At 38.8% G+C, this 27,604-nt stretch overlaps 1 protein-coding gene across 3 annotated transcripts in view; it reads right to left on the minus strand.

Annotated features, from left to right (window-relative positions):
• GABRG3 (gamma-aminobutyric acid type A receptor subunit gamma3) overlaps positions 1-27,604 on the minus strand; it is a 332,476-nt gene that overhangs the window by 12,868 nt on the left and 292,004 nt on the right. For all 3 annotated transcript variants that reach the window (XM_074608205.1, XM_074608195.1, XM_074608213.1), the window contains exon 8: positions 7,437-7,589. In XM_074608205.1, the coding sequence (XP_074464306.1) occupies positions 7,437-7,589 (153 nt within the window). The remainder of the gene's footprint in view (positions 1-7,436; positions 7,590-27,604) is intronic.

A 27,604-nucleotide genomic window follows, 5' to 3' on the forward strand; every position in this document is an offset into this window, starting at 1 on the left:
GAAATTTTCCTGCAAAGTTCTGACCATGAATTTTGAAAATGTATTTTCACACCTCTGCTTCCTTGGGAGTCCTCCACTGCTATTTTCCTTCTGAGTAAGGGAAAACACACTGTCATAAAAGCTTCAGATGTAACCTTAATGGAAATAGCCTTTTTAATTCATACAAAGCATCACATCTTAGATTGATTTAGAAATAATCAATATAATGGGAATTTCTTAGCGTGAAATATCCAGAAACAATAAAACCAGTCGTAGAATGAAATCTGTGGGATGTCAGTTATTTGGCTGCTGGTAACTCATCTCTTCATTCCTGAGGAACAGAAGTCTTTTCATTCCCACTTTGGACTGATGCTTTTAATAATTTGTTAAGAACTGCAAGCCTTCTGAAAGAAGAAATAAAACTCCTCAATGACTTGGGAAGAAAAAATAAAGCTCTCACTCAAATAAGCCTCAAGAGAGAACCTGCTCTAAAAACAACATAACCATAAGGTAATGTTTCTTTTTATAGTTAAAGTGATATTTTGCAATGGTACACAGTGTTTGAAATGGCAGGGGATGACTGAAATGATGCCTTATAGTAAAATTACTTCCCACAAATGGCACTCTGTAGAGAAAGAACTACCTGTGGGCTACTTTTGACTACTTTCTGTTTATGAAGGAATGCCCATCTCTGATTTGTAGCATTTGATAGAAACTACAGCAACTCACATGAATAACCCTCTTCATTCAAACCATCAGAAAGTCCCTGGAGGAGCCAGAAGGCAGATTATTGCCTGGGCCTCAACTTTCTTCTACGATGAATAATAAATAATTGTATTCCTTAAATATTCACTTCCCAGAAGCAAGCAAGCAAGCAAACAAACAAAAAATTGCTGAAAAAACACAACTCAATAATCAAGATGAAAGCAATGCTGATAGGAAGGGGGAAATGTGGATTTTGTACATACCTTGGACATCTAAAAGCTATTGGGAAAATACTTCTGCTTCCTGCCAACTGTGCCACCTCCCAATATAAGCACATGTGACTGCCATGGACCGGTAACCTCTCCAGACCCTTCAGCAACAGTTCTGTAGCTAGTTAGTGCTTTGAAAAAGCTCCAGAGACAAACTCGATGCTTAGCCATTCATCACAGTAGTCAACTGCAAAGATGTCCAACCGCAAAAGGTGTTGACTCACTAGCCTTGATTTGGCCCTTGCTGACTATAGGTTAATTAGTCTTTCAGTGTGACTGTGACTCAGGCCTTGGGAGTCTTTTTAGAAGAACTTTAGAAGAACTGCATCCAGGCTATGGCATACTCTGCATATGAAATGAAGTTCTTTAACACTTTCTAACCCACATTTAGATTTCTAACACAAATCTGTCTTTTTCAGAGCCACATGTGCATGCACCAACTCTCAAGTTTTTTACTACCTTTAAAAAACTCCTCAAAACCTACCGTCTTCTTCCAGCACAATACACAATGTCTTTTTTACCTGGACTCAAGGGAAAGTTTTTATTTCCCACTGACCCTGTGAAAGGATCTCAGATTACTTTAGGACACTTTTTTATTAATAGGCAAAAAAGTAATAAAATGAAAAAAAAGCTTGCAATGCTCAAAAACTTTTTTTTTTTTTGCAAAGGTCTGCAATTTTTCTACTGAATGCTGTATTGACAATGTAATATTTTTCCTCTGTTTTTACTGAAATGGAAGTATAACTTTGAATTATTTGTGATGAGGTATTGTGCAGCTATCTGCAATGACAACCAGCTGCCAAAGTGACTATGGACAGGAAGGCAGAGAAGTGAAAGACAAATTACCATTAGCCTCTGTGCTTATGTATAGAAGTCCTCAACTCAGCCTAAGTGCTATATATGTGCCTTAAGCCTGAATGTGAAATGCCTACTTGAATCATGCTTGAGACTGTGAAAACCTAGAAGCCCTGGGTGAGAACTAAGCTAAACCAGCCCAGTAAATCATGTTGTAAATGTCTCACTGATAGAGAATCTGGGAGTTTTGGGTGGCTCCAGACTAATTTTAGCTGATTGAAACAAAGTAGGTTCCACTAAATTTATAGACAAAGCAATCAATGGTGTAAGATTTATTTTTGGTTTAAGATATGAATAGTGTCCATCCTCAGTCTCTTTGACAACAAATCACATTTTGCTACCACAATATAAAACCTTTGGGAAAGGAAAGCTTAACGTTATCACAACTCATCATATTTTCTGGATTATACATCACATTTCAAATTATAGCAAGGGCATGAAACAAGATTGCTGAGCACATAGATGGAAACATCCAAAGGTAAACCAAACATATTTCTACTTTTATTATTTATACAAAATATTTTTATGATATAAAATCCGATAAAAAAGCATCATTCTTCATTTAAGCTGAGGCTTGGACTTGGTTTCCAGCTCACACCATAAACAAGCAATGAGTTTTTGAAATAATAAGAATTCTACCCAGTATATCAATTTTACATCTGACACATCAGCACAAGTTTTAAAATATTAAAATGAGTCATATGAGGGTAAATACAGAGAGAAAACAGAAAGAAGGCGCACCAGATGATATTTATGTATTCCTATACATTTACAAGTTGGAATATACAGATATACATATATGAATAAAAGGCAGCACCCATTATTTCCAAAGAGGATATCTGGTTTCTCTACCCTTAGCTCATTTTATCTCTCATGCTAAGAAAATTCAGTTTGTTGAGTGGTTTCAAATGCAATAAACTTTGCCAGATGAAACTGTTAAGTCTCCCACGTTGGGGAGGCCCGTATGGTAAAGTACGCTTTGCATCTGTTATTGAAATGCACAGCACTCTTGAACCATCTATTTCAACAGAATTTTAATATCAGCCAAGAACAGCTTTGAAGTAACCTAGCTTCACAATTTTCAGGTAGACGAGTGTAAGTGGGAGCTTACAAGTTTGTGTATAAATACCGTTTTGTGACATTTATATTCTCTAAGCAAATTCCATACCAAAGATGCTATTTGATAAATCAAAAAGGGCTGTCTGGGACATCAAATGATTCAGGAATACATAATGCATGAGAACTTTTTAACCTTTAGATCATTGGCCTAAACAGTTATATAAAATTATTACTGTTTGAAAGCTGCTTACTGGACAAGAGTATGCAAAGTGAGGTAGCAGGAGCTACCTGTTAGAAACTCTTTGGTCAGTGAGGCTCATTTTTTATTTTCCTAAGGGTATGTTGGGGGAAAGGTGTACTGTTCTTACCCATGTCATCACTTGTTTATAAACTTAATTTCTCCACCTTTCCTGTGTGGCATCTGTTTTGATCACTTGCTTGTGTTTCTAGACAATGAGCTATAGATGGAATGACAAGGAGAGCAATGTTCAAGTGTTCATTTTTTATTAAACATCATCTGTATCATTTACATCAACACATTGCTGGCCTTGATACCCACTGTATTTTTTTTTAAACTGCAGTTTGAAGTTGCTCTGTAGTAACTGCCTAGTCACATCACATGTTATACCCATTTTGAAAAAGCAGGGGGAAATTGCAGTTTAACTTAATTCCCTGTATCTTCTAAGAAAACAAACTATGCTTTTCCAAATCATAACTTTTTTTCAGACATTTGCTGGCTGCTCTTGACTGTGAACATTGGGAGAAAATAATTTTGATTACTAGAGATAAGCAGAAGCAGCAGAAAGCCTTTTTTTTTTTAACTGAATGGAGAGCAGAATAACCTGAGATCAGAAAACACAGAGTTCTCATGCAAAACTCAAATTCTATTCCCAGTTTACCGCTGACTCTTCAGGTGGCCTGGACTGAGTCATGTTACCTCTCCGGGCCTCAGCCCCTCAAAGAACATGTGAAAAAGGGACTATGATTACAAGTTTTTAAAGAGCACTTTGATGCCTCTGGACAGTTCTGCTGAAAATATACTTACGGTCTCATTTTCCCCTCACAGCTAAATACCTGGATTGCATTTATTTTTTCCAGCACAGAAATAGCTTATTACTTAATGTTATTCACAGAGGAGTAAAACCCATCCTTCATGTAACTGTGAGTAGTTGCCAATAGCTTAGGAAATTACTCATTAATTTCAGAAAGTAAAATATTTCCCTGATGCGAGCCCTTTACATTAATGCTATACTCAGGGCAGGTTTGGTGCACTGAGTTTACAATTCATTTAAAGTAATTAGCAGGAAAATCTCAATGGTTTCCCTTTGGCTGTATTACTCACAATTTCACCATGTGCCACTTTCCAAATGTGGATGTGTGCTGTTGCTCAGACAGATTTATAGGTTGCATTATACAAGCAGACCTACAGTAAACTGGGAACATCTGCTTGCCGCATCCCGAGAGTCAACAGGTCATTGCCCTTTTGGGAGCAACAGAGCTCTTTGCATAAAAAGAGGTGACTCATGTATATATTATTTTCTTGTTATTTGACTTTATTTATAAAAAACGATATTTTAGCCCAGCAATTTAATTCTTCATCAGAGTTTTAGGAGTTAGTCACGATAGCCACTGAATATAGCCTTGGAACATCTCATTTTTTGTTCTTACTTCAAATTCATGACCTCAGTATATGAATGCATTTTTTGCCTGAAGTTCCCACTGGCTGAGGGGGTGAGGCAGGGAGAGTCACACTGTTGTGACTAGTGATCTAACCTACTTCTGTGTCTAATTAATTGGCAAACAGAGCTGTGTGGTCTGAGGAACTTCCCTCAAAGACAGGGTACGAACACTGCTTCCAGAAAATTAGTAATGCAAACTCTTGGGTGCCTTTGCTCCCTTTTCTATTAAGCATTATGAAGGATAACCCAAATGGTAGGGTGTGTTTATGCACACACATGGTGCTTCAAACTCCTAGTTAAAAAAGATGGAGTATGGTCAATCTTTTCTTATGTCCACCGAGTCACCCAATTTAAGAAAAAAGGAGATCAGCAGAGAAGTACACTAGAGGTCTGTTTGCCCAGAGAAACTGTAGATGCCCCATCCCTGGAAGTGTTCAAGGCCAGGCTGGATGGGGTTTTGAGCAGCCTGGTCTAGTGGGAGGTGTCTCATGGCAGGGGGGCTGGAACTAGATGATCTTTAAGGTCCCTTCCAACTCTAACCATTCTATGATTCAATTGCTCAATTTTCTGGCCATCAGAAGCAAGTCTACACAGCCACGAACAGGCAGTCATACAGCTGCTCTGTCCTCACCTTTGTATTGTCTTCGTGCTGTCCTGGACTTGGAGGGGGTCACAGAATAACTGTAAGTCTTAGGGTCTGTCGTGTTGCTGGAGCTGCAGTGTAAAGGCACTTTGGCACTCACATGAAGGGAATGAGGACTGAATATTCCCTTCTTGGAAAATAACCTCAGAAAACCGGACACAAATGATGCCACGTGATTTATAATGGTCAGAAGATCTACATTTATTAATTTTACAAACTCCTGGAGCAAATCCAGCAGGTTACGGTCTTGTGCTGACCTCACACAAAATGGGTTTTCATACAGAATTATCTGTAAAGCGTGAACCAGCAATGGCGCTTGCAGTCATCTTATTACAGGTTCTCTGATACTTTTCTTTCTACTGATCCTGTTGCATAGCTCCAAGTCCCTGAGCTGCTCTTGGTTTGGAAGGATGCCTTGTCGCTCACTAAGAATTACAGTTGCTAGAACTCCCCTCAAGGAAGATGCCTAAGGGTTATAGCAGGAATGGCTGGCATATAGCTTCATTGCTTAAATAAAGCTGTGAGTAGTGAGGGAGTTACACCTAGAGGATATTTTTGGTAACGTATGTCTTCTGTCATTCAGCTGAAAGTTACTATAAAGCTATTGAAGCATTGAAAGTTTTGGGAGGAAAAATGTTTGTAACCTGGGCCTTGTAGCCCTAAATAGATGACCGTAGATTTTTTGTGAGAGAGTGAAGGATTTAGAAAGTGGGATCAGACTTCTGGACACGTTCAAGAGACCTAGCAGCTAAAATCTCGTTCAGTGTGAATGGGCTTCAAAATCTCTTTAGCCCTTCATTTTTATTTTCCTCTTCAGGGCCTTCAGGGGGTCTATGCTAGAAACCACAGCACCCTCAAAACTGGTGGCTGCTTAGATTTATTAGTGCAGGAGAGAGGCAGACAGAAGCAGGACAAGTCATTTTGAACAACCGCTGTATAAAGGTTGCATTGTCAAACAAGGTGTCTTCCTCCTGAGATCACGTAGAGCACCTCTACATGGTGTTTGAAAGAGAGCTAACATAAATGGATTCACATATAAATATCCATCATTTCTGGTAAAAGTTGTTTAGGGGAGTGGGATACAGACTCGGTTTGTGCAAATGTCCTCTCCTATACTGTGGCTGAACCAAGGCTTGCCAGCACACAGAAGCACTCGGCAGCACCATGCCTGCTGCAGGCTGCCTTCATATGGCCTCCAAGGAGGCTCAACCTGTTTGCATCCCTTGCTCTCCACTCTTTCCTCACAGCAGTATCACCTTCTCAAGCCTGGGGACTCAGTTTGCTCCTGTGAATGCTTCCCATCTGATTTCAGTTCAAGAAGTCAGGCAGGTCAATTTTTAATAATTTGTTCTTTCAAACTGAAATGATTTAGAGGGTCCATCTGGTTGACTGGAGATAGTGACAAACTCCAGCAGGAGGACGCAATGAATAACTGGGAATGGTAACCTGTATGCTTGGAAATAGACGTGTAAACCTTGACACAGCCTCCCCTTTTTGCTAGACTGGTAGATTTCTGAATCAGTTGGTATTTGCAGCCCTGGCAACCACAGTCTCGGCTAAAATGTTTTTCCTTCAGTTCTGATGTACACCTATCATTGGCTATTATACAGCCCTATGCCCTCAATGCTGGCAAAACCTGCAGGTTTTCCTATAGACATAAGAATAAATGGTCAACGTTTCTAAGTGTATCCTAAAGCACGGTGCCAAAATGCACATGCTGGTCCTGACGTGAATGAGCTGACAAAAAAACCTATACCAGAGTACATCTCCACAAACTATGAAAAATATCTATACACCTAGTGTGGCTCTTAACTTCAAGCATGCAAGCTAAAACACTTTGAATGGGTTAATATTATTATATCCCACCATTTTCTGTATATATAAGACATAATGCCCCATGGGGGAGAGTTTCAGGAGGGAAGGAAGCCAGCAGTGCAATTAATTTATTCTTGAAAAATGGCACTAAAATATCATAGTGAGAACAAGGAGACAGACATTAATTTTAGAACATTATGCAAAATAGGTGGCAGTGCCATTCCAAAGGGTCAGCATAGTTTACTTTTAATTACCCTGTTAAGGGCAGAAAACCAAAGGCTTCAGTGATAAGCAGATCTGTGTCTGCAAGATGTGTTAGCGATAATCCACAGCATATAGCTAGTGGTCTCTTTGAAAGGAAGATGATATTTTCAAATGATAGTGTAGGAACTACACCAAAAAAAGCAGAAAAGGGAATTATTAACAACTTACCTAATGCTGTTCTTGCTGGTGTGGCATCTTTTTTAATCCAAAAGGATACCCAGGAAAGAACAACTGTTAATATACAGGGAATGTACGTTTGAATAGTAAAGTATCCCATTCTTCTACTTAAGTCGAAGTATATAGTCATGACTACATAATCACCTGCAATAATAGCACAGAAAATAAATTGACATTGTGGTGAGACACAGACGATTGTTCATTGGGCTGCTAATTTTTTGAGCTTCATAAAAACACTGTATATGAAATATTTTTTTTTGAAACAAACCTTTCCATTCTAATTTCCTGTAGTTTTAGGTCTCTGTGGAAATGTTGACCTATTTGGACAGGAAGAGGCTCTCAGTAATCATTCTGGAGGAGTAAATTTTTGAAAGGCGTCTTGGCTTTCCAGACTTGATATTTCTGAACGGCTCCACGGCCACAAACATGAAGCTACTATCATTCACCAGCTTCTGTAACCATGCCACACAAAATTCCTCCTTCTGCAGGCTGTATCTTCCTTGCCCTAATTTCGTATTTGAGCGGTTTCTGTTATCTTCTTTTGAAATGTGAATCATGGTCTTTATGGCAAGTACAGCATGCACAGGAGTATGTCTTTACATATAAGTCATTTATAGATACTAGAGCCTCAATACTGGTAAGAGAGGTCAGACTGCATCCTTTTAAATGACATATCATTAAAAGTCAAGAGTCTGGTTTTGTCAGCATTCCTCCATTTCAAAGCAGTTGTGGTCACTTGTAGTACCTGTAAACCTTCAGAAGGTGAACTTGGATATAAAGTTTATTATTCTGCTGGATACTAAAAAATCATAAAATCAAGAGCTTAGTAAGAGGCTAGCTTACCTCACATTATATGATTTTCTTCACAGTATCTCTTCTGCTAACCCTTGTGACTCTACAGGGGATAATAATCTGTCCCTCTCTCTCTACTCAATGGAGGCTACCGACCTTATCACCTCCCTCCTTGCTAACAGCTCCCTCAGCTTCCTAGATTTAAACTATCCTTTTCTCTCAGACCGTCACAGTGATTAACAATAATGAAACTGAACTGAGACCAATTTCTGTACTTTGCTTGAAGTATGTTGCTTTCATTTCAGATGTGAAGAAGAGTTTATATGCCTGAGAACTTTTAAGGGGTTTTGTCTGAGTACTTCAGACTTGACCTAATAGATTATATTGCTTCTTGTTACAAACCTTGGCTTTCTAGAATACGGTATTTGCAGAGTGCATCATTTGCAATAGGTAGGAAGTATGCCCTGTTACAGCAAAACATTGGAAGACTGAGGATATTTGTAGCACAGAGGGACTAATCCCCCAAGGAACGTACACAGTACTCACCCAAGCAGAGGCATAGTGGGTTTATAAGGAGCTCAGACAAATTAAAGCTTAATCTTCTAGTAACAGAGAGCATATGAACAAAAGCATTTAATACAGTTGATATTTTGACTATAGCTAAATATTACATAGAAAAGAAATTAATTCAGTAAGAATAACTTTCACCCAAAAGAATCCCTGATAGCCACTACAAAATGAGTGAACTACCATAGCCTACAAAGTCAAAGGTAAATAAAAATCTGAGAGTGGGATCTGGGGAAAGAAATCAAGAACAATGAGTCAAAAGGAAAATTGTCTACATGCTAAGTACATCAGTTTGATATAGATATATTTGAAAGAGGTTGATCAGCCTGTGGATGCTTCCATCATGCCTCTGTTAGATGAATGTGTACATTTTCAAGAGTACTGTGCCAGTAAAAAGCGCGTGACCCCAAGAAGTTGGACAGTCATTTCAGAAGCCTCATGTATTTGGCATTGAGGGGCAGAGCTTTAACGAAAGAGCTCACTGCTGTTACAAGAAGGAAATATTGCAGTACAACATGACACAGTGAGCCTTGTGCATTGTTCACTGGCTAAGGGTTATTTTCATTCCACTAATATCCAGCACTTTTCCCCGTGCAGGGAATGGCACCAGGGAACTGATGTGGGTTAGTAACCACTGGTTCTTCTGGCTTATTGTTAGACTGCATCAGCTCCTTAGCCTGGTTTGCTGCCTCAAACAAAAATTTACACCACAGCAACTGAGGTCATTTAATAGAAAAGAGGTGTAAGGAGTCAGAGGCTGTGTAAACCAATGCCTCTACTGACAGGAACCAACACAAGAACCATGGAAAAAAAAATGGTAATGTTTTATACATTGTCAAGGTAGAAGGATGAGCCAAAAAGCAAATCAAAGACTCTATAGGAAATGTGCCAAGCCTTTACCTTTCCCTTATTCAGTTATTCTATCTAGTACTGCACGTCTATGGATAAGTTGCTTGAGAATGGTATAAAGCAGAGCAATCTGCAGACTTCTCATTGTGCACAATGATACGTGATACACAAAATTCAAGTACACACACAGGTCACTGCTGCTCTGCACAGTATGATCGTGATACCCAGCACAGCAAATGAGAGTTGGGCTAGATACTGGACAGTAAGATTCTGGGAAAGTAAGGCAGAGTCCCTGCTTCCAAGGTCTCTGACTGAAATAAACCTGATAAACTGAGAGTGGGAGAGAATTATGGTGCATTTCAGCTGTTTTGCAGACAGGAATTCAGGCAGAGATTAAATGATATAGAGAGTACATCATCATTTGTTCGACTGCCGGGTGAATATGAGCCAGCAGTGTGCCCAGGTGGACAAGAAGGCCAACAGCATCCTGGCCTGTATCAGGAACAGTGTGGCCAGCAGGACTAGGGAAGTGAACGGCCCCCTGTACTCAGCACTGGTGAGGCCCTGCCTCGAGTACTGTGTCCAATTTTGGGCCCCTCACCACAAAAAAGACATTGAGGTGCTGGAGCGGGTCCAGAGAAGGGCAATGAAGCTGGTGAGGAGTCTGGAGCACAAGTCTTACGAGGAGCGGCTGAGGGAGCTGGGTTTGTTTAGCCTGGAGAAAAGGAGGCTGAAGGCGAGACCTTATCGCTCTCTACAGCTATCTGAAAGGAGGCTGTAGAGAGGTGGGGGTTGGTCTCTTCTCCCAAGTTACAAGCGATAGGACAAGAGGAAATGGCTTCAAATTGCACCAGGGGAGCTTTAAATTGGATATTAGGAGAAATCTTTACACTGAAAGGGTTATTAAGCATTGGAACAGGCTGCCCAGGGAAGTGGTTGAGTCACCATCCCTGGAGGTATTTAAAAGATGGGTAGCCATAGTGCTTAGAGATATGGTTTAGTGATGTTTTTTGTCAGAGTTAGGTTGATGGTTGGACTAGATGATCTGAAAGGTCCCTTCCAACCTAAGCGATTCTATGATTCTATGATTCTATCACATTTGGTCACAAACTGATTCAGTATCTTTCAGACAGGATGCATTTGCCTTTAGACATCTAGAAGGTAAATTCTATGGATGACCTGCACAGTGTGCCTCCTTTCTATACTTAATGAAGAGAAATTGGCACTTTTAGTATATGGTTTGTCTAATCTGTTTTAAAGGTATAGTAGAAGAAGGTTCCTGAAACATTTCTATTTCTCTCCCGTGACTAAAAAATGAGAGCGATTCACTCAGATGTGGACAAAGACATTGTAGACACTTGCAGATGATCCAAGGAGTCAATCACACCCCTTGATTCCATGGTGAAAGCTAAATTGGGCTACTTCTATGAGGGTGCTAAGGTTATCCTAGATGAATATAATAACTTTCTTAACCTTTCAAAGGCTATTTTAGTTATTTTTCACCTTTGTTTCATTGCTAAACTTGTTGCCTTCATCCTTGAGGACATGCACAACTCCTTCTCTGTTTGCTCCTCCACCTTCCTCCCTTTCTCCCTTCCTCCCTCCCTCCCTCCCTTCCTCCCTCCCTCCCTCCCTTCCTCCCTCCCTTCCTCCCTCCCTCCCTCCCTCCCTTCCTCCCTTCCTTCCTTCCTCCCTCCCTCCCTTCCTCCCTCCATCCTTCCTTCCTTCCTCCTTTCCTTTCTTCTCTTGCTGTTTTTTAGAACAGAACTTTACATCTTCTCTACATAACATCCTTCCAGCAAGTTAAATAAAGGAACTGTGACTTGGTCAAATCTTACAAGGAGCTGCAAATTCACAAGTATCCAAGAAAGGCCTATAGATGTCTAAGAAGTACCCAATGAAAATGAAATTCTAGAATAGTGAGTGGCTGCATTCATTTAGCCACTAATCTAATTTCTTGTCTGAGATCCATACAAAAATTCTCACGATGAAGAAGGCAGACCCAGTCATGCAGGCAGCAGCTGTGTACATGGACTTTTATACTGTGCCCTCTGTGCTCTGCTCTTAAGTTACGGGGACACAAGGATGGATAATATGCCAGGAGACTGGGAGAACAATTTGGTTCAGTGGAATTACTGATGCAAAGTGGAAGTAAGAGGAGAGTTTGCTGGTTCTCCTCCAGTACTCTGACCATGCTTAGAAAGGATGGAGCTCAGAGACGATGAATGCTGATGACAATGCTTAGTAGAAGGAGGAAATTGCCACTGCTGAATGCAGAGCCCCAACTGGAAGCACCAATGTTGTGACTGCTGTCAAAGGCAAGCATGTTTCTGTACAACATGTACTGAATGCATTTTTTTAATAGCTACAGTAAATTACAATTATCAACTAAATTATCACTTCAGTTCTTCTATCCTCAGCTAAGTCAACTTCTGTTGAGATTCCTGAATTATCTCTTTGCATACAGAAGAGCCAGCACGGATGTGCTATGGCTACTTTCCTCATTGAACTACTCCAAAGTGCATTATTAGTATTATTATTATCTAAATTACTCCTTCCAGAAGTAATTATTCTCTATGTATCTAAAAGCACTTGTCTGCAGCTTAAAGGAAAGTTGCCACGGTATGTACATTTCTGACTTTCTCTATACACACAAAATAATTTATACGAAGAAATTCTCCTCTCTTCTAAAAGACTTGACCTACAATTCGTTCTGTATGTCCTGCAGGCATGAGTAACCCAAAGAAGAGAAAAAGCTTTCAAGAACCCTGCACAGTGACTCCCTGCTCCTTTGTCAGCCTTCCGAGCTCCACCTGCCATTACTGCCACCGCTAGAAGAGGAGCTGGGGCTGATTGTGTGACAAGGCCCTGCAGTGCAGGCAAGATGGGAAAAACCGCCTTCCAAACTTCATATCATTAAATCTATGTACTTCGTTTAAAAGTAATCACATGGTGATTGCCTAGTGAGGGACCACTGCAATAGGTAATACCAAAAAAAAAATTTTTAAACCTGGAGAGGACTTTTCCTTTTTAACAGATTAAATAATTTCCCAGGAAGGAAAACTAAGTTTTAACTGAACCATCAGACCATCAGTTCACTGAAATAATGGAAATTACCTTGAGGCAAAATAGTGCCTGACCAGTTTTCTATAATGAGAGCAAAAGATGCTCCTTGAGGCAGCAAATCTGGAGTAATAGGAATAGTGTAGCAATACTTCCCATGAAACCAAGATGACTGCTGTCTGTGACCCATAGGACTTACATTAGCTTAAGTTTCTAGTTTGAAAGTAGGACACTATTTAGAACAATAATGATTTTTAAAGGAATAACTGCTGCGGATTTTAATGAACAGTGCTAATCTATAGTCTATTTCGTTTGTCTTTTGAGGACAAAGGGCATGGTTGACTGAATTGCCAGAATTTTGCCTACATTGCACCAAGAACAACTCCCTTAGGTGTTGTTTAAGAGGTGAAATGTTTAAGCAGAATGCAATTTGTTATTTGATTTTAAGAAAATCTTTTAAAAATATAAAATTATATACTGTAAATCATTTATTTACTCAGATCATGCTGTACTATCTTATTACACATTTTCGTTTATTCTCTCATTATACTCTGAGGTTAATAAGTGTTACAATTCCAATTATCTTACAAAAAAATTAAACAAAGAGTGACTTTACAAAGACTGCAATATGAAACCACAGTGCATATGCAGAGCAATTTCAGCATGTGAGTGAAGGTTACACACTAATTGTTCATCACCAGAACTGCAGAATAATGAGGAGCGGCAGAGTTTATCCGTGTTGTTACGAGAGTTTGATTACAGAAAAAAGTCCTAGTCGTTAGAATGAGAACTCCCACAGTGTGTCACAAGTATTACTTTGTTGATTAGCAAGACCACAGAGTACACTGAGGTATCTTCCTTATTATCTTAACAAATTAAATTTACTTAATAGTGAGCAAACTAAATTTCTAATCTTCAGTGCTTTTTTTTTCTAAATTTTATTTTTATTTGGAAGCCAAGAAAAGATCCTATTTAATCCTGCTATTCGCTCTTCATTTCCCTCTAACCTGTTTTCTGATCTTTGCTTCCCAAAGCTTCATTTTTTCTTTCCTGAACTAGGTTTCTCTGTTTTCTTAGTAAGCTGAAAATTTTCTACTGGTTTGGCCACTGCCTATCAGTCATCCAGGATGCTGTCCTTACATCATAAATGCTTTCATTTACAGACATTTATCAGGGTAGAACTGTAATATTTGAGAACAAACTAGCTCAAGCAGGAGACCACTCCTGTTGCTGAATACATTGGTCAGACAGCTGCCGAATAAAACCATTGGAAAAACAAATATTCATCAACATGATTACGTACAGAAGTTTTTGCAAAATGCGCACAAGAGGTTTTTTGGAAATGATGCATGCTATCGTGGGAGTGCTGGTGTCAATTGAGGATGTGCAAGTTTCAAGTTCAAGTGACGGTTTCAGGTTCCAGATTTTACACTATCTGGAAAGAATATTCTCAGCTCAGAACCAGGCAGAAACAGAGACTGTGGTATGAAACCCAACCCTGCTTCATTCAGAGTAGAAATTTTCTTCAAAATCACACCGAAGAGTCATGTGAACTAGGCCTTTTCACATCCCAAGCCATCATCCTAACTCCTCAGGGACATGCCCAGTGGAAGTTCAAGCTATCTTCTTACCAGCATTACTAAAATGAAAACAGGTGGATCATGATTTCTTAAAGTACACTGCCTATTACTAACACTTCAGCAGCTGGTGTGTCTACAGAGCTGGTATCCCATCCTAACATGACTTGGTCTCCAGCCACATATGAAGGAGGTTTGAACTTTAGAAGATCCAAAAACTAGGCAAAATGGTAGAAGAAACAGCTGAATGACCTCACAGGTGGTTATGACTCCAAAAGGAGCTATTATTAAAACAGAAAAGACAAGGGGGAAAACAGGATTTTGCACTTCTCTTGAAGAGAAATGTAGAAGGAATGAGAGTCACGAAAGTATCTTCTTCATCATCTTTATAAACAATGAAGAAATGCTGAGGACTGATTGCAGTCTTATTCTGACTCCTCCAAAATGTGTGAATCAGCATGAATCAACAGTTTTCATTTCCAGGAACAATCTTTGCTCCATAGCACTCTAGGACAAATGCTTCCAAGCCAAAAGGAAGAACAAAATGATTGAGGTCATGCTGTCACCTAAGGGCTTGCCTTAGATTCCCTTATGCTGCTTTGACATTTAGGTATCTTCATGGTGATACCTAGCAACCAAGATACCGTGGATGGTATTTGCACCTCATCCCAAATAAACTGAGTGTTCTTGGAGTGGTTACAGGCACTCGTTACATACATCATTTCTGCATAAGCTGCATGTTTAATCACACAAGAAATGCATACAGGTCTTCAGAGGTGTCATTTTTATACGTATTGCCATAGTAGCTGTGAGATGCCCAGTCACAGGCATGGATCTAATATAATAGACATTGAACAAACAGAACAAAAAAGCTTCCTGTGTCCAAACATCTCTGTTTTTGAATTCATAATTGCCTTTGGCATTATCAGGGTGTGTCTGTGTGTGTGTGTGCCTGTACAAGTACAGTCTAGCCCAGATTTGGCTTTCAGCACTTACACTTGAAAAGCAAATTTTCCACAAATGCATGCACACCATGAGTGACAAATCATTGCTTAAGTTTCCCATTATCATAAACAAATTACTATACCAGTATACAGTGAAAAAAAAAGAAACACAATGCCAACAGCATTGTTTGTGCTTGTAGAAATCATGTTCAATTATAAGTATATACATATTCATAAGAATGCATAATAAAAATCAAATATTGACAGAGTGTGAAAAGCAAAGACCAGATCCCAGGCTGTCTGAAGGCAACAGATTTTTTAAAGTCAAGTAAGACCAAGACTTTGTCCTAACTGATTTATCAGAACCGAAAGACATTAAGTTGTGGGGTTTTTTTTTCTTGTGTAATAACAAGAGGAATATAATATTGAGGAACACATTTTTACTTCAAGCTATAAATTTTTTTCATCACCCTCAAAAAATTTGCATTTTTTCTGCTTGTTCTTCCTTAGATAGTGAACTTTCATTTTCTTTGATGCAAGCAGCATTTTCAAAAGATTTTTATGAAATTACAGGTTTATTAAATGAGCTATTGCCTGCTTTTAGAAGTTAATGACTATGTTTCCAGCACGTGAAGTTATTTCATCCTCTAATTTTTGCATTTAGTATTAAATCTGGAAAACCTATGAATTTGTTCAAAGATCTAATTCCTCTGTATTGTTTTTTTTTTTTTCCCCGGAATTATTGGCATACACCAGTTGTGTACTAGAACTTTTTATGAAGAACAGAAATTAAATAAATAAAATAACCATTTTTTGACATTTAAATTCTTTTTGTCATTTGAAACCTACTAGTCAATATTGCTTGTACCCTAACCAATTCATTACATGCCATACTAGCACTTTCAAAACCAGCTACTTTTGATTCAACTGTAATCATTTCAGTGTCTGTAGCCGTAGCCCATGTCTTCTGTTAAGTGTCTGGAGTGCTTTGAATGCACTCGGGAGATGGATCAGTGTCCATGAACACAACTGAGGTACAAAGTTAATTATAAAAACACGAAATTGGCAAAAAAAATAATTATAGTGTTTGGTGGCATGATCAAGAATGTTTTATTTATTTGTACACTTACGTATTTATATACTTACACAAGCTGTGCTGCCAAATACACCTATACATATAGGTGTATATTATACTCTCCTCCAACAAAAGCTATGTGAAGCTATGGCTTCTTACTCATCTATGCGGTATTACAAGCATCAGAATTGCTCTCAAGCTGTTCAAGCCTATTATCTTTAGGCATAATGACAGTTTTGTTTTACAAGATGAAGTATCATTTTGTGTGTTCTTTCAAATAGCGTACTAATGAAAACCATTTGGCTGTTGTAATGTACAAGTAATATTGGAAAATCCTCCAAAAAATGCAGTTTCATCAAGCCACATAATGGGTATAAAAATGTATAATACCGTAAGCAAGACTTCGATCCATGATTACTAGTCCAGTTCAATTTCTGCCTTAACAGTAGAAAAGTTACCCACATAATGTCCATTTGCATTCATGCATCAATCTGAGAGAAAATCAATATACAAATATGGTGTAGCATGCATGATCCATTACTCACTATTCCTAAGAAGTGTTGCTATTTACCACGTATAGCTTTTCTTTTGTGCTTGAAGAATAAAAGTGAACAATAGCAGACGAAGTAAAAACAATAATAAATTACCATATCTGCCTGTGTCAGTGAAAGTAGATGCAGGATCAGAGTGAAAATGAGTGTCATTTATGTAAGAAGCTTTTTGTGAAAGGGTTTATTGATGGGGAGCTGTGCAATGCTTTTTGAACAGAACACTCTTCACGCTCCACAGAGCACCAAATACTGTAGGAGGTCTAAGAATATACAACACTAATGACTCTTGCATTCATTTTCCTCTTAATAAGCACCACAACTTGCCTGGGAACCCCCAGGTTTATGTCATCTGTCAATGTTGATCACTTCTCATTTATTTCTAGGACTGAATTTCTTGCTGATAAGAGCTGCTGTTTGTGGGAGGAGGCCCCTTTGTACTGAAGTTTGTTATGAAGTCCCATAAGACTGGATTTGGTTAGCTTGTAATTCCAAAACCAGTTGAAATAGTTTTCAATTAGCTATCAAAAAGTCCCATTTCAACATTTTCAAATAAAATGTTCTTTTTTTTCTTTCTCAGAATTTAATTTTACACATTTTTTTAAAATAATAATAAAAATGCGACATTTTGCTTGACCTGGTGTTCTTTTTGTTTAATTAAAGTGTTCGTGAGTTTGGCCTCACCATTGTGACTGTACTGTGACATCTTTCATAACTCATGGAATGGGGTAGCCTGTTTCTTCCTATCCATACTGACATCTAGGTCACCTCAACTGTCCCTAGCATACGCTCTTGTGGCCCAATTTTCCTTATAATCTATTGAAAGCTTTAAATAGCATCTCACTGTTGGAAGCCCATCCCTGTTGATCATGTCGCATTCTGGAAGAGGCTATGGTGATTATCTGGTCTCACTTTCTGCATGGTATAAGATTTTCCTGAAGTAATCACTGCTGCAAACCCAAAAGTTAGGGATAAAGTAGAACATCTTTTAGAAAGGCATCCTATCTTCATTTAAAAATTTCCAGCAATAGAGTTGAAGTTCTTTCAATGCTTTATTATTCTCACTGTGAAAAACAGATGGGTTTTTCTTATTCTGCAATCATCTAGCATTAACTCAGACCTTGAGTCTTAATACATCTTTGCTAGAACGAAGAACCCTTTTTAACCACTTTTGTCTCATGCAGCTATTTAGAGACGGTAATCAACTACCCTTTATCCTGCAAGGTAAATACTTATGGTCTCTTAACACAAGGAATTCCTTCCAGTCTCTAATAAATCTTCACAGTTGTGTTGCACTCCACAACTTTTCAAAATGACTCTTGAAGTGCAGCCATCAGAATTAGGTCTTATTTTAATAGGATCTGCATAAGGATAACATATAGAGATAATATAAATGCCCTTCTTCTAGAGAATAATCTCTCTCTGAATACGTATCCAAAATCTGTGCTTGCTATTTTGGCCATACCTTCAAACAAGGAGTATATTTTAAAGTAACTATTAATTGACAAGAAATATCCCAGAGCCTATATACCTGTAGTACCTAGAATGGCAGGTCTCCAATTCCAGGAAAGCAAAACCCAGAGGCTTCAATCCTAAATACATGCTTCAATCCTGAATATATATTCTGTAATACAGAAATGCCTACAGGCACCTGAATCCAGGCTACCAAGCTATCTGAACTGTGTTCTACCCTGACTTGTACCTGCTATTGACCACTCCCTCAGCCTTTGTAGCACCTATAAACTTAATGAGTCTTTACCTTATGGTTGCTTCTCCATCATTAACAAAAATTATTAAATAACATCAGGCCAGAAGACATAGTATCTCAACAGAAGGCCCTGATGAATAATGGTTTTTCTAGCTATGTTTTGCATCTTACCAGGTAGTCAAAATTTAATAATTTGATATGTGCCACAATGATTTTCTTATCCCTGTAGCTTCTTAATCAAATTGTCACACTGCATCAAGTGACATGTCTTACAAATGTACATTATATCACCACAAATGTATAAGATTGGAAGATAGTATGGAGCTAGATTGACAGGATTTAGTTTCTATGAATTAATGTTTATTGGTGTTAATTACATTATCCTCTACTTTTGTATTAATCTATTCCATGATCAGCTCTTCCATAACTTTGCTCAAGACCAACGCCAGGATAAAAAGCCTGTAATTACTTGGGTCATTTTCTTTACAGGTTTTTGAAACTCTAAAGGGAGGGGAAAAAAAAGTGTTTTATTACCCCTCAAGCCTTCCTTGAGGACTTGTCACAAATGGGCAGTAGCAATCCCTGGTCAGCTCTTTAAACTATTGTTATCAACTTATTAAAGGGTATGTTAAGTAAAGAAGGATTTTATGAAGGGCTTGTTGCTGGGGAAGTGGCTGGTAACATTAGGATAGGATAGGATAGGATAGGATAGGATAGGATAGGATAGGATAGGATAGGATAGGATGGGATGGGATGGGATGGGATGGGATGGGATGGGATGGAATGGAATAGAATAGAATAGAATAGAATAGAATAGAATAGAATAGAATAGAATAGAATAGAATAGAATAGAATAGAATAGAATAGTTCAAATGAAAAGGACTTACAACTATCATCTAGTCCCACTGCCTGACCAATTCAAGGCTGACCAAAAGTTAACGCATTGCCCAAATGCCTCTTAGACACTGACAGGCTTGGGGCATCGACCACCTCTCTAGGAAGCCTGTTCCAGTGTTTGACCACCCTCTCAGTAAAGAAATGCTTCCTAATATTCAGTCTAAACCTCCCCTGGAGCAGCTCTGAACCGTTCCCACGCGTCCTATCACCTCCCTCTCCACTTCCCCTCCTCCGGAAGCTGTAGGGAGCAATGAGGTCGACCCTCAGAGTCTATTTCTCCAAACTTGACAAACCCTGAGTTCTCAGCCACTGCCCATAAGACATTCCTTCCAGCTCTTTCACCAGCTTTGCTGCCCTCCTCTGGATGCATTCAAGGACCTTCGCATCCTTCTTAAATTGTGTTCTCTGTTTTCCACACATAAAACCAGTAAGTGACTACTTGCATTCAAAAAACCTATAATAGTTTATCTTCTACACTCTAACTTTCTATCTCACACCAAATTCCTGCAAGCTACAGACCATGCGTTTTTTAGTTAAGAAATTGTAAAGAGTAAGGTCAAGAAATTCCAAGGTATTTGCAAAAGGAGTTTTGTATCATAGTCCTTCAGGCAAAGCTATTTTTCACTTCACATTATAGGTGGATGTATTTTGTTTTTCTCCAGAGCTATTTGGCAGTCTGTAACAGATGCAAGCTTGCATTCTATTTGCTGGTTTATTTGGTAGAATAAAGAAAAAAATTGATCCATATGCATTCATGCTTATTTACTTCCAATACATTTGACAACTGGAAAAAGGTAATGCCACTTATGTTTGGGTGTCATTTTACCTCCTTCTTTGCCTACTCAAGCCTTTTTAACTAGATTATTATCAGTCCTTCTTACATGACCAACAATGACTATTTTGTTTCTTCAAATTTCACTGATATCACCTTTTCAAATGTGTATTTATAAACAAGCCACCCCTACTGCCTTTTTTAATTTCCCTAGCTTGTATCTCTGGTATTCATGAAATGTTTTTTCCTTCACATCCCCTAATGCCTTCATTGTAATGTGCTGTTAATAAATTAATTCTGTGCTACATAAATGCTCTTTTTTTTTTTTTCCTGATTTCTACTAGCCCTTTTTCTTTAGTGTACTGCCCTCCTGGATCACCTCATCAGTCTGTTTGGTACTTCCCAGTTCCTTTGTGACAAATGAAAAAGCCAGCGTAAATTGCATCCAAATCCAACTGCTTCTCAGCTGTTCATCTCTATTTATGAGTAATATTTTTTATTCCTGAACTCCATACTCAGACTTCCACTACTTTTCATCAAAAGTATTTCCTTCTTTGAGTTCAACTGGCGATAAACTTGGCTTTAACCTGCCAATAGTGTTCACTCATAATTGTTAAAGACATCAAAACAGAGATTTAGCCCAAGTCTGTTAATATCGCTCTCCTTGCTGTTTTGATATTGCATCCCTTGCTGGCAATAGGGATGCCTTGTTTATGAATTGTTTTTTGCGTATTGATGAATTCTCTTTATCTGATATACTGCAGTGTGAAATATTTAAATGACAGGAGAATACCACGCACTGAATTTTTAAGGGGCTTCTGTTAAATTACACACTGTCAGAAAAATGCTATCCTGTTGCAAACGAAGACATAGAGCTGTTTTCCCTGAACACCTTTCAGTAACACCTTTTAATCATTCTCTTCAGTCCTGCGCAAGAGCCTACATGTCTTTCTGTGTTTTTCCTGCATGATCTAGAATAGTAAGAGTGACCACAAAGAACTGCAGAGAGAAGAAAGGACTCCTGTAAAATTCTGAAGAAAGGGATGAGCAAGGTCAGTGGTTCAGTGACACGGCGGTGATGTTTCATTCACAGTTCATAGTTAATTGTAGAGTGGAGCAACTATAGCGCAGGAAGACATCAACATCCATTGATGCCAGAAGTTAATTAGTTCTTGGCAAATGAAAAGCAGTTCTGTGTAATGACCAAACTATGGGTTTATTTTGCAACTATGCTAACTTTTTTAAGAGCATACGGTAACATCTTTGATTATTACTTTATAGGTTCCAGTTTTCCTCAACTGCAAATACCCATGCAATTACCTAAAAATGTATGAGTTTTGGGGGGAGTGGAGTGGCCTTCTGTACTTCAACCTATGAATCATCATTAACCACTTATTCAAATGGCACTGTGTGAAGAGGATTGTATGTCAGATATGTGCAAATTAAAGGGAACATAAGATGAATTCTGACTGTAACAGTACAAAGACTTTTGAAATTCAGCAACTTCAACCAACTATTTATAAGAGAAAGAATTGGGAGTGGCTAAATATGGGAGAATCTGTTCAGTTGTTAAGTATTTAATGACCGTGCTACTGTGTTGGATGAAGCTCCAGTCTGCACATAGAAGCAAACAGCAGAGCGTGTGATTTATTTTTTCCCCAAATGTTTTTAAAACACTAAGTTTTCATGCACGTTTGATTTAAAGGGCCAAGTCTGTTTCATTCATGTGAAAGGACTCAGCTAAAAATTTGAAGAGCTACACCGGTGGAACAGAATAACTATGGAAAGGCTGGAGGCTGGCAGTTCGTCATTCCTGCGTACATCTGGTGGCACGGCTTGTTTCTGCATGAACAGCCTTCGTTGCTGGCCCTCGCAGGCCTGCGACTTGTAACCGTGCCCTGCTTCCATTGAATGACTAGGTGTGAACTCTAGCGGACTGCGGCCTAAGTATTAGTTGTAGCACTTTCAAAAGCGCTTTTCTCTATTGCAAATCAATGAGGTACAGGTTTCTAAGTCACTTATGCCACATATTTACAAGGTAATTGGATGAGCATGAGACAGGCTCGAAGCGTTGCAGTCCATGTTGCAACTATATGAATGCCTTGCTAATACTGATGGATTGCCAATCTTAATGGTATCACTTTGGGACCACTGCTACTAGGCATCCACAGCATGCAAGGTCCCTCATGACTCTGTGCACTCCACAGACTGGCCAACAGACACTTTTGAGGGTTTTCTCCCGTGTACGTTAATTTTACATATGCAAACAGAATTTTGTCAGTACTGGTCATCTAATGAAAAGAGTATGGGACCTACATTATTTACATTTCACTCAAATTAAGTCTTCTGAAGAAGAAAGTGTAGGCATGTTTCCATTTCTGAAGGTCTTAGGATCGCATAAATGTTTAATGAGGTACCCAAGGGGCAGTCAAAAAAATTCACTGGCAGTCTTAATTTAAGCCTCTGATTTTTGTTTTTTTTCATAGCCAGCAGTCTCTTTGCCTTGTGCTTTGCTTCCACAGATGAATCTGAATGCAAACCAGGGAGAAAATACCACATGCAGAAAATGGTAACAGGTTAGAAATAACCAGCTAGGGAGATATGATTCAGCCCTGTGAGAAGGAAAAGTGGGAAATTCACAAATAGTTAGGGTCCCATTTAAATAGCACACACACCTTTGCAAATGGACCATATACAGAACAGCCATCACATTTGAGACCTACTTTGCCTAAAAGGTAGCTGAGTAACAGTCTACTTTGGGAAAGAAGCATAAACAAGTTTTTCATATTTCTCCCCAACAACACTACTGATTTTAGGAACCACCAGACAGATTGGAGAATGAAGTACCTTATTTACAAAGGTTGGTCACAGGTCTCAGCAAGACAATTAATATTCATGATGCTTAGTGTAAGAAAAATTTAAGTATTTTTTTTGCAGAGGAACAACTTGGCCAGTCTGCAATGATGCAGCTAGGGAATGATTAACAATACAAAGACTTATCAGGACACATGCAAGAATGCTCATCCCTTAGACAAAGGAGAAATCAGTCTATACCGGTTTAATGGGAGAATGAATGTTTAACTGAGACTGGCAACCGTGGGTAACATTACCAAAAAAGAGAAGAAATAAACAGGTGAAGTAAAGGGTTTAGGAGGGATGATGGGGAGAAGTAAACAGAGGCGGAGCAAATGTAAATAGTTTTAGGCAAATCGCATATGCTGTAAACCCTGAAGTACCTAGCCAATGCAGAAACAAGGAAAGGAAACTTTGGCCGGGAATAGGGAATAAAAAGAAGTTATTTCAGGAATGCAGGTGTGCCTGCTTGCTGGGACACCCATTCTTGCAAGAATTTTTAAATAAAATGTGCTTCGTATCGATCACTGCCTGAGCCGTTGTTATTGGATAAGGAGCATTCATGACATTAGCAGGCATCAAAAGAGTCAGCTTGAGGAAGACTAGTCTTAAATTTCACTCTCTGAAGGGTGCTGTAACCAAGTGCTATGGCTGAATCTGTGCTGTCAGCACTTGCTTACTGAACACTAGCCTTTAGCGGTTCAGTGATTTGCAGCACATACAACATTTAAGAAGGGCATGAGAGTAGCCTAGGATAGAGGTTGGCACCGTGTAAATAGGTGCTCAAGGAGTTTCTGTCAGCAAGGAGTAAAGTTTGCTGTGTACATTTGTTTCAATAAAAAGTGCTTTCAAAAAAAACCCCAAAACCGTGGGGAAGGAACAAAACATTGTGCCTATCCCTCTTTCTCCTTCCTTCCCCCCTCCGCCCCCCCGTTACTGCTCTTTACAAAGAGAGCCTATTCCTATGTGCAGATTATACCTTATTGAATGAGAAGTGCCTTCTGGAACAAGTTACCACTGATCAATTACTGTTCCATTTACTGGTGAGCCTGAATATGACAAGATGCTCCATGTGAGACTTAATACTTTAGGCAAACAGCTTGAGTATTGGGATATTAAGATTAGTTTTCCCTCAGTGTGTTCTTTCTTTGACTACACAATTTGAGGCTTGACTACCGGTAATTTTATTCTACATCTAGACCTCTGCTGTGCATTATCTCCAATTTGTACCAGGCTGTGAAGTAGGTTTGCAATAGGAATAATGGGAATAAACACACTTGTGCCCTGCTCAGGTAAAAGGTTATTATGCTAAGCCCCTACATGGTTTAGCCCCTGGAATCAGGTTTCTATGGCACTACCAACCAGTTATGGCAAACTTTGGGTGTTTGTACATAAATAAAATGTTAATGAGATGCTAACGGCAGATGTAACCTCCTTAAACTGTCAGAAAACGAATAGGAGAGATTGGTAAAACTGAAATGCTTGGAAAAGCCTGAAGAATCACTTGTGATGCAAGTAGGTTGCTTTTCCATTAATATTTAAATGTATTTTTAGCACAAGGACAACCCATACTGATACATACCAAAATACCAAATTGAAAATGACAGATCACCTATAAGCACTGCCTTGAGTTTTTATTTCTTTATGTTCAGCTGCATTTGGTCAGCATTTCCCCAAGTTTTTAGGGATGCATGGGTCATCTGTGAAAATGTATTCAGAACTGAACTTTGGCAAACAATAAGGCAGCCTTGAAGCTCTTTACTTTCAGAGCTTTCAGAGAGATTACCCTAAAAAAAAAAGAAGAAAGTTGTTCCACTGGTTAAAGATTTCTCAGTACAATTCATAACCTGGTTTGATTCAAACTGTTATTTTTGGTGAGTACTGTAATTAATGATTGACATAAGCTAATTGCTTTGGCTATATTGGAAACAGCACATTAAATTAACTACAATACTGAAAAAAAAACCCCCAAGCCTTTTTATTTTGAGAATATCTTCAAATTAATTCAATTATGAAATCTCTAACCACTTCGTCCTTGCTTTTCTCCTTGAATCAACCTTCTTCTACCTGGTTTATTTCATCTGGAGCTACCTATCCTCAGGCAGTCCTGATTTCTGTTTCATTATTTCTTTATTATGATTCTTTTCCATCTTTAAACAAAGAGATACATGCAATTTTGCTCCGCCTCAACCTATCACACTTTTTTTTTCCTCTAGCATACTTCCTCTTAGTCTATGAATTCCTTTGGAAATTATCACTTCAAGAGTTTTCTATATATTGATTTTTAATGTCAGAAAATGCAATTTGTTCTTTAAAATAATCATTAAACACAGCTTTTTGATGAAGCCAATGGGACCGATGAATAATGCTGTCTTCTAAATACCAGCCAGTGACCTGTACTCTTGCAAGATAACGTGTATGTCTCCATCAGAAATGGCAAACATAATTAGTTCCCATGAGCACTCAGAAATATCTTTCTATTCTCATGATATCTTTTATGATACTACCCATGAATTATTAATTTTAGGTGGTTTTAATCAAGGCCTAGACGATTTAATGTAGTAGACGGTATTATAAAAACATTTCTGATACGGTTCCATAGATGCGAGAATACATAAACATAAAAGATAACTCTTAGTACTGAAGCAATATATGAGGTTAGCAGCTCAAGATTCTAAAATTGTGATTTGGTTAAACTTGGTGTATATATTGTTCCTTGCCATCTCACCCTCTCAATCTTGCAGTAATGAACTTCAACAATAATTGATAGTCTTACATCTACTCCATCCTTGAATGGATTTCTATACAGCCCCATAATAATTCAGAGACTGAAAAAGAAAAAAAAAAAGATGAAGTGGAGGCCAAGATAATCAGGATTATTGCTTACTACAGACAGGCAGTCCAGAATCTGAAGCTCCTAATCTACCCATGATATTTCTAATGTAATAAAATTGGATGGTTATAAGCAAGAACAGCTCTAAATCTAAAACTAAATCTAAAGTTCTAATTCTGGCATGTTCCCTTTTCAGTTGTTGTACATCTTTTCCCTTGTAAAACTTTTTTGAAGAAAAGTGTCATTCTCTTATGTTGGCCTGTCCTGCTAAATGACGCTCTTCAGGTTCTCTCTTGCAGTGATTATATAGGGTAATTCTTTAAACAGGTTCACGCCAAAACCATCAGACTACAATGTTAAGAACTGAAACCTTCTTTTTTTGTTCCCTGTGTTCTGCAGGAGTCTTTCAGCACAGAGCAGTTCATTCTTAACAGAGACTGCCTTGATTTTCCCTGCAGGAGCCTATCAAGTCTCACAAAGGCTGAAGCCCTACCAACAGGGAATATTACATTTTTGGCAGTTCCTTCCAGATAACAATGAATGACAAAAGCCAAAATGGTCAAAGCTTTGTGGTTCTTTCATTTAGGAGGTTGTTTGTTTGTTTGTTAAAACATAAGCAGCTTCATTTCTTGATTTTCATCCAAAGTTTCGCTAGATTTAATGGCCTCTATTGAATCTATCCACTTCCTGATTGAAAAAGATCCTCCCGAACATTTTCTTTCTTTACTTTATTTGCAGGCCACCTGTAGCTCTATGGATACCTGAGCGCAGTGACTGATACCGTCTATGATCATTTAGCACCCAATTCCAGAAAAGGACTAAACACAGACATTTTGCCATGGGTTCATAAACATTTTGTTGGCAGCAGAGAATTGGTGAGATCTGAGGGTCTTGGACTCCCTTCCAGGCTCTGAACAGCAATGTAGTCTTTTCACCAAGCTTAATATATTCTGCATCTGTCCAAAGCCTTTTCTCATTCACAGCTCTGACTTTCTAGCTGGTTTAAGCAATCATCTGCAGCACGAGTTCACCAGCTTCTCATCCCAGTCCCAGCCTCCTCATTCCTGCCATCTCCCTTTCCCCTGTGCCCCAGTCTTTCCGATGCTTCATGGCTCCTTTTCCTACAACAGAAGTTTTCTTGTCCAGCCTTCCCCAAGCTCCTTCTCTGTTTTTAATTTTCCTCTTCTCAAGGGCTTGTAATCCCGTCTTTCCCACTTCGCCTCTCCCTGGGTATTAGTGCCCTTGTCCCACCAGTTCCAGCCCCTGATCCGAGCTTCCAGTTTCTCATCACTTCCCAGCTCTGTCTTCTCTTGGAAACTTTTAAGACTGTTTAATGCATTTATTAATGAACTCCAAACAGTAATGCGGCAAAATCACCAAATGAGGCATGCTTTTAGATTAATTAAGTTTGGAGAAAAAGATGACCTGGAAAAGACGATTCCTTTCCTCCTGGACTTACAGGGCATTTTTATGTTTCTCCTTGAGTGTGATCTCCTGGCCAGAGGGAGCCTGGACTGAGCCCACAAACTTTTCAAACACAGAGTGAGGCAAGGTATTTTCCCTGGAAAGCTGTCATGCTGGATTTATTAATTCTAAGGACAAGCTCTTCCTTGCATGCCTTAACTCACAGGGTGACCTCACACTGGTGGAGTGAGGATATTTTAAACTTAACTAGCCCTCT

This window comes from Larus michahellis, chromosome 1 (assembly GCF_964199755.1).
Source record: "Larus michahellis chromosome 1, bLarMic1.1, whole genome shotgun sequence".
Taxonomy (NCBI): Eukaryota; Metazoa; Chordata; class Aves; order Charadriiformes; family Laridae; genus Larus; species Larus michahellis.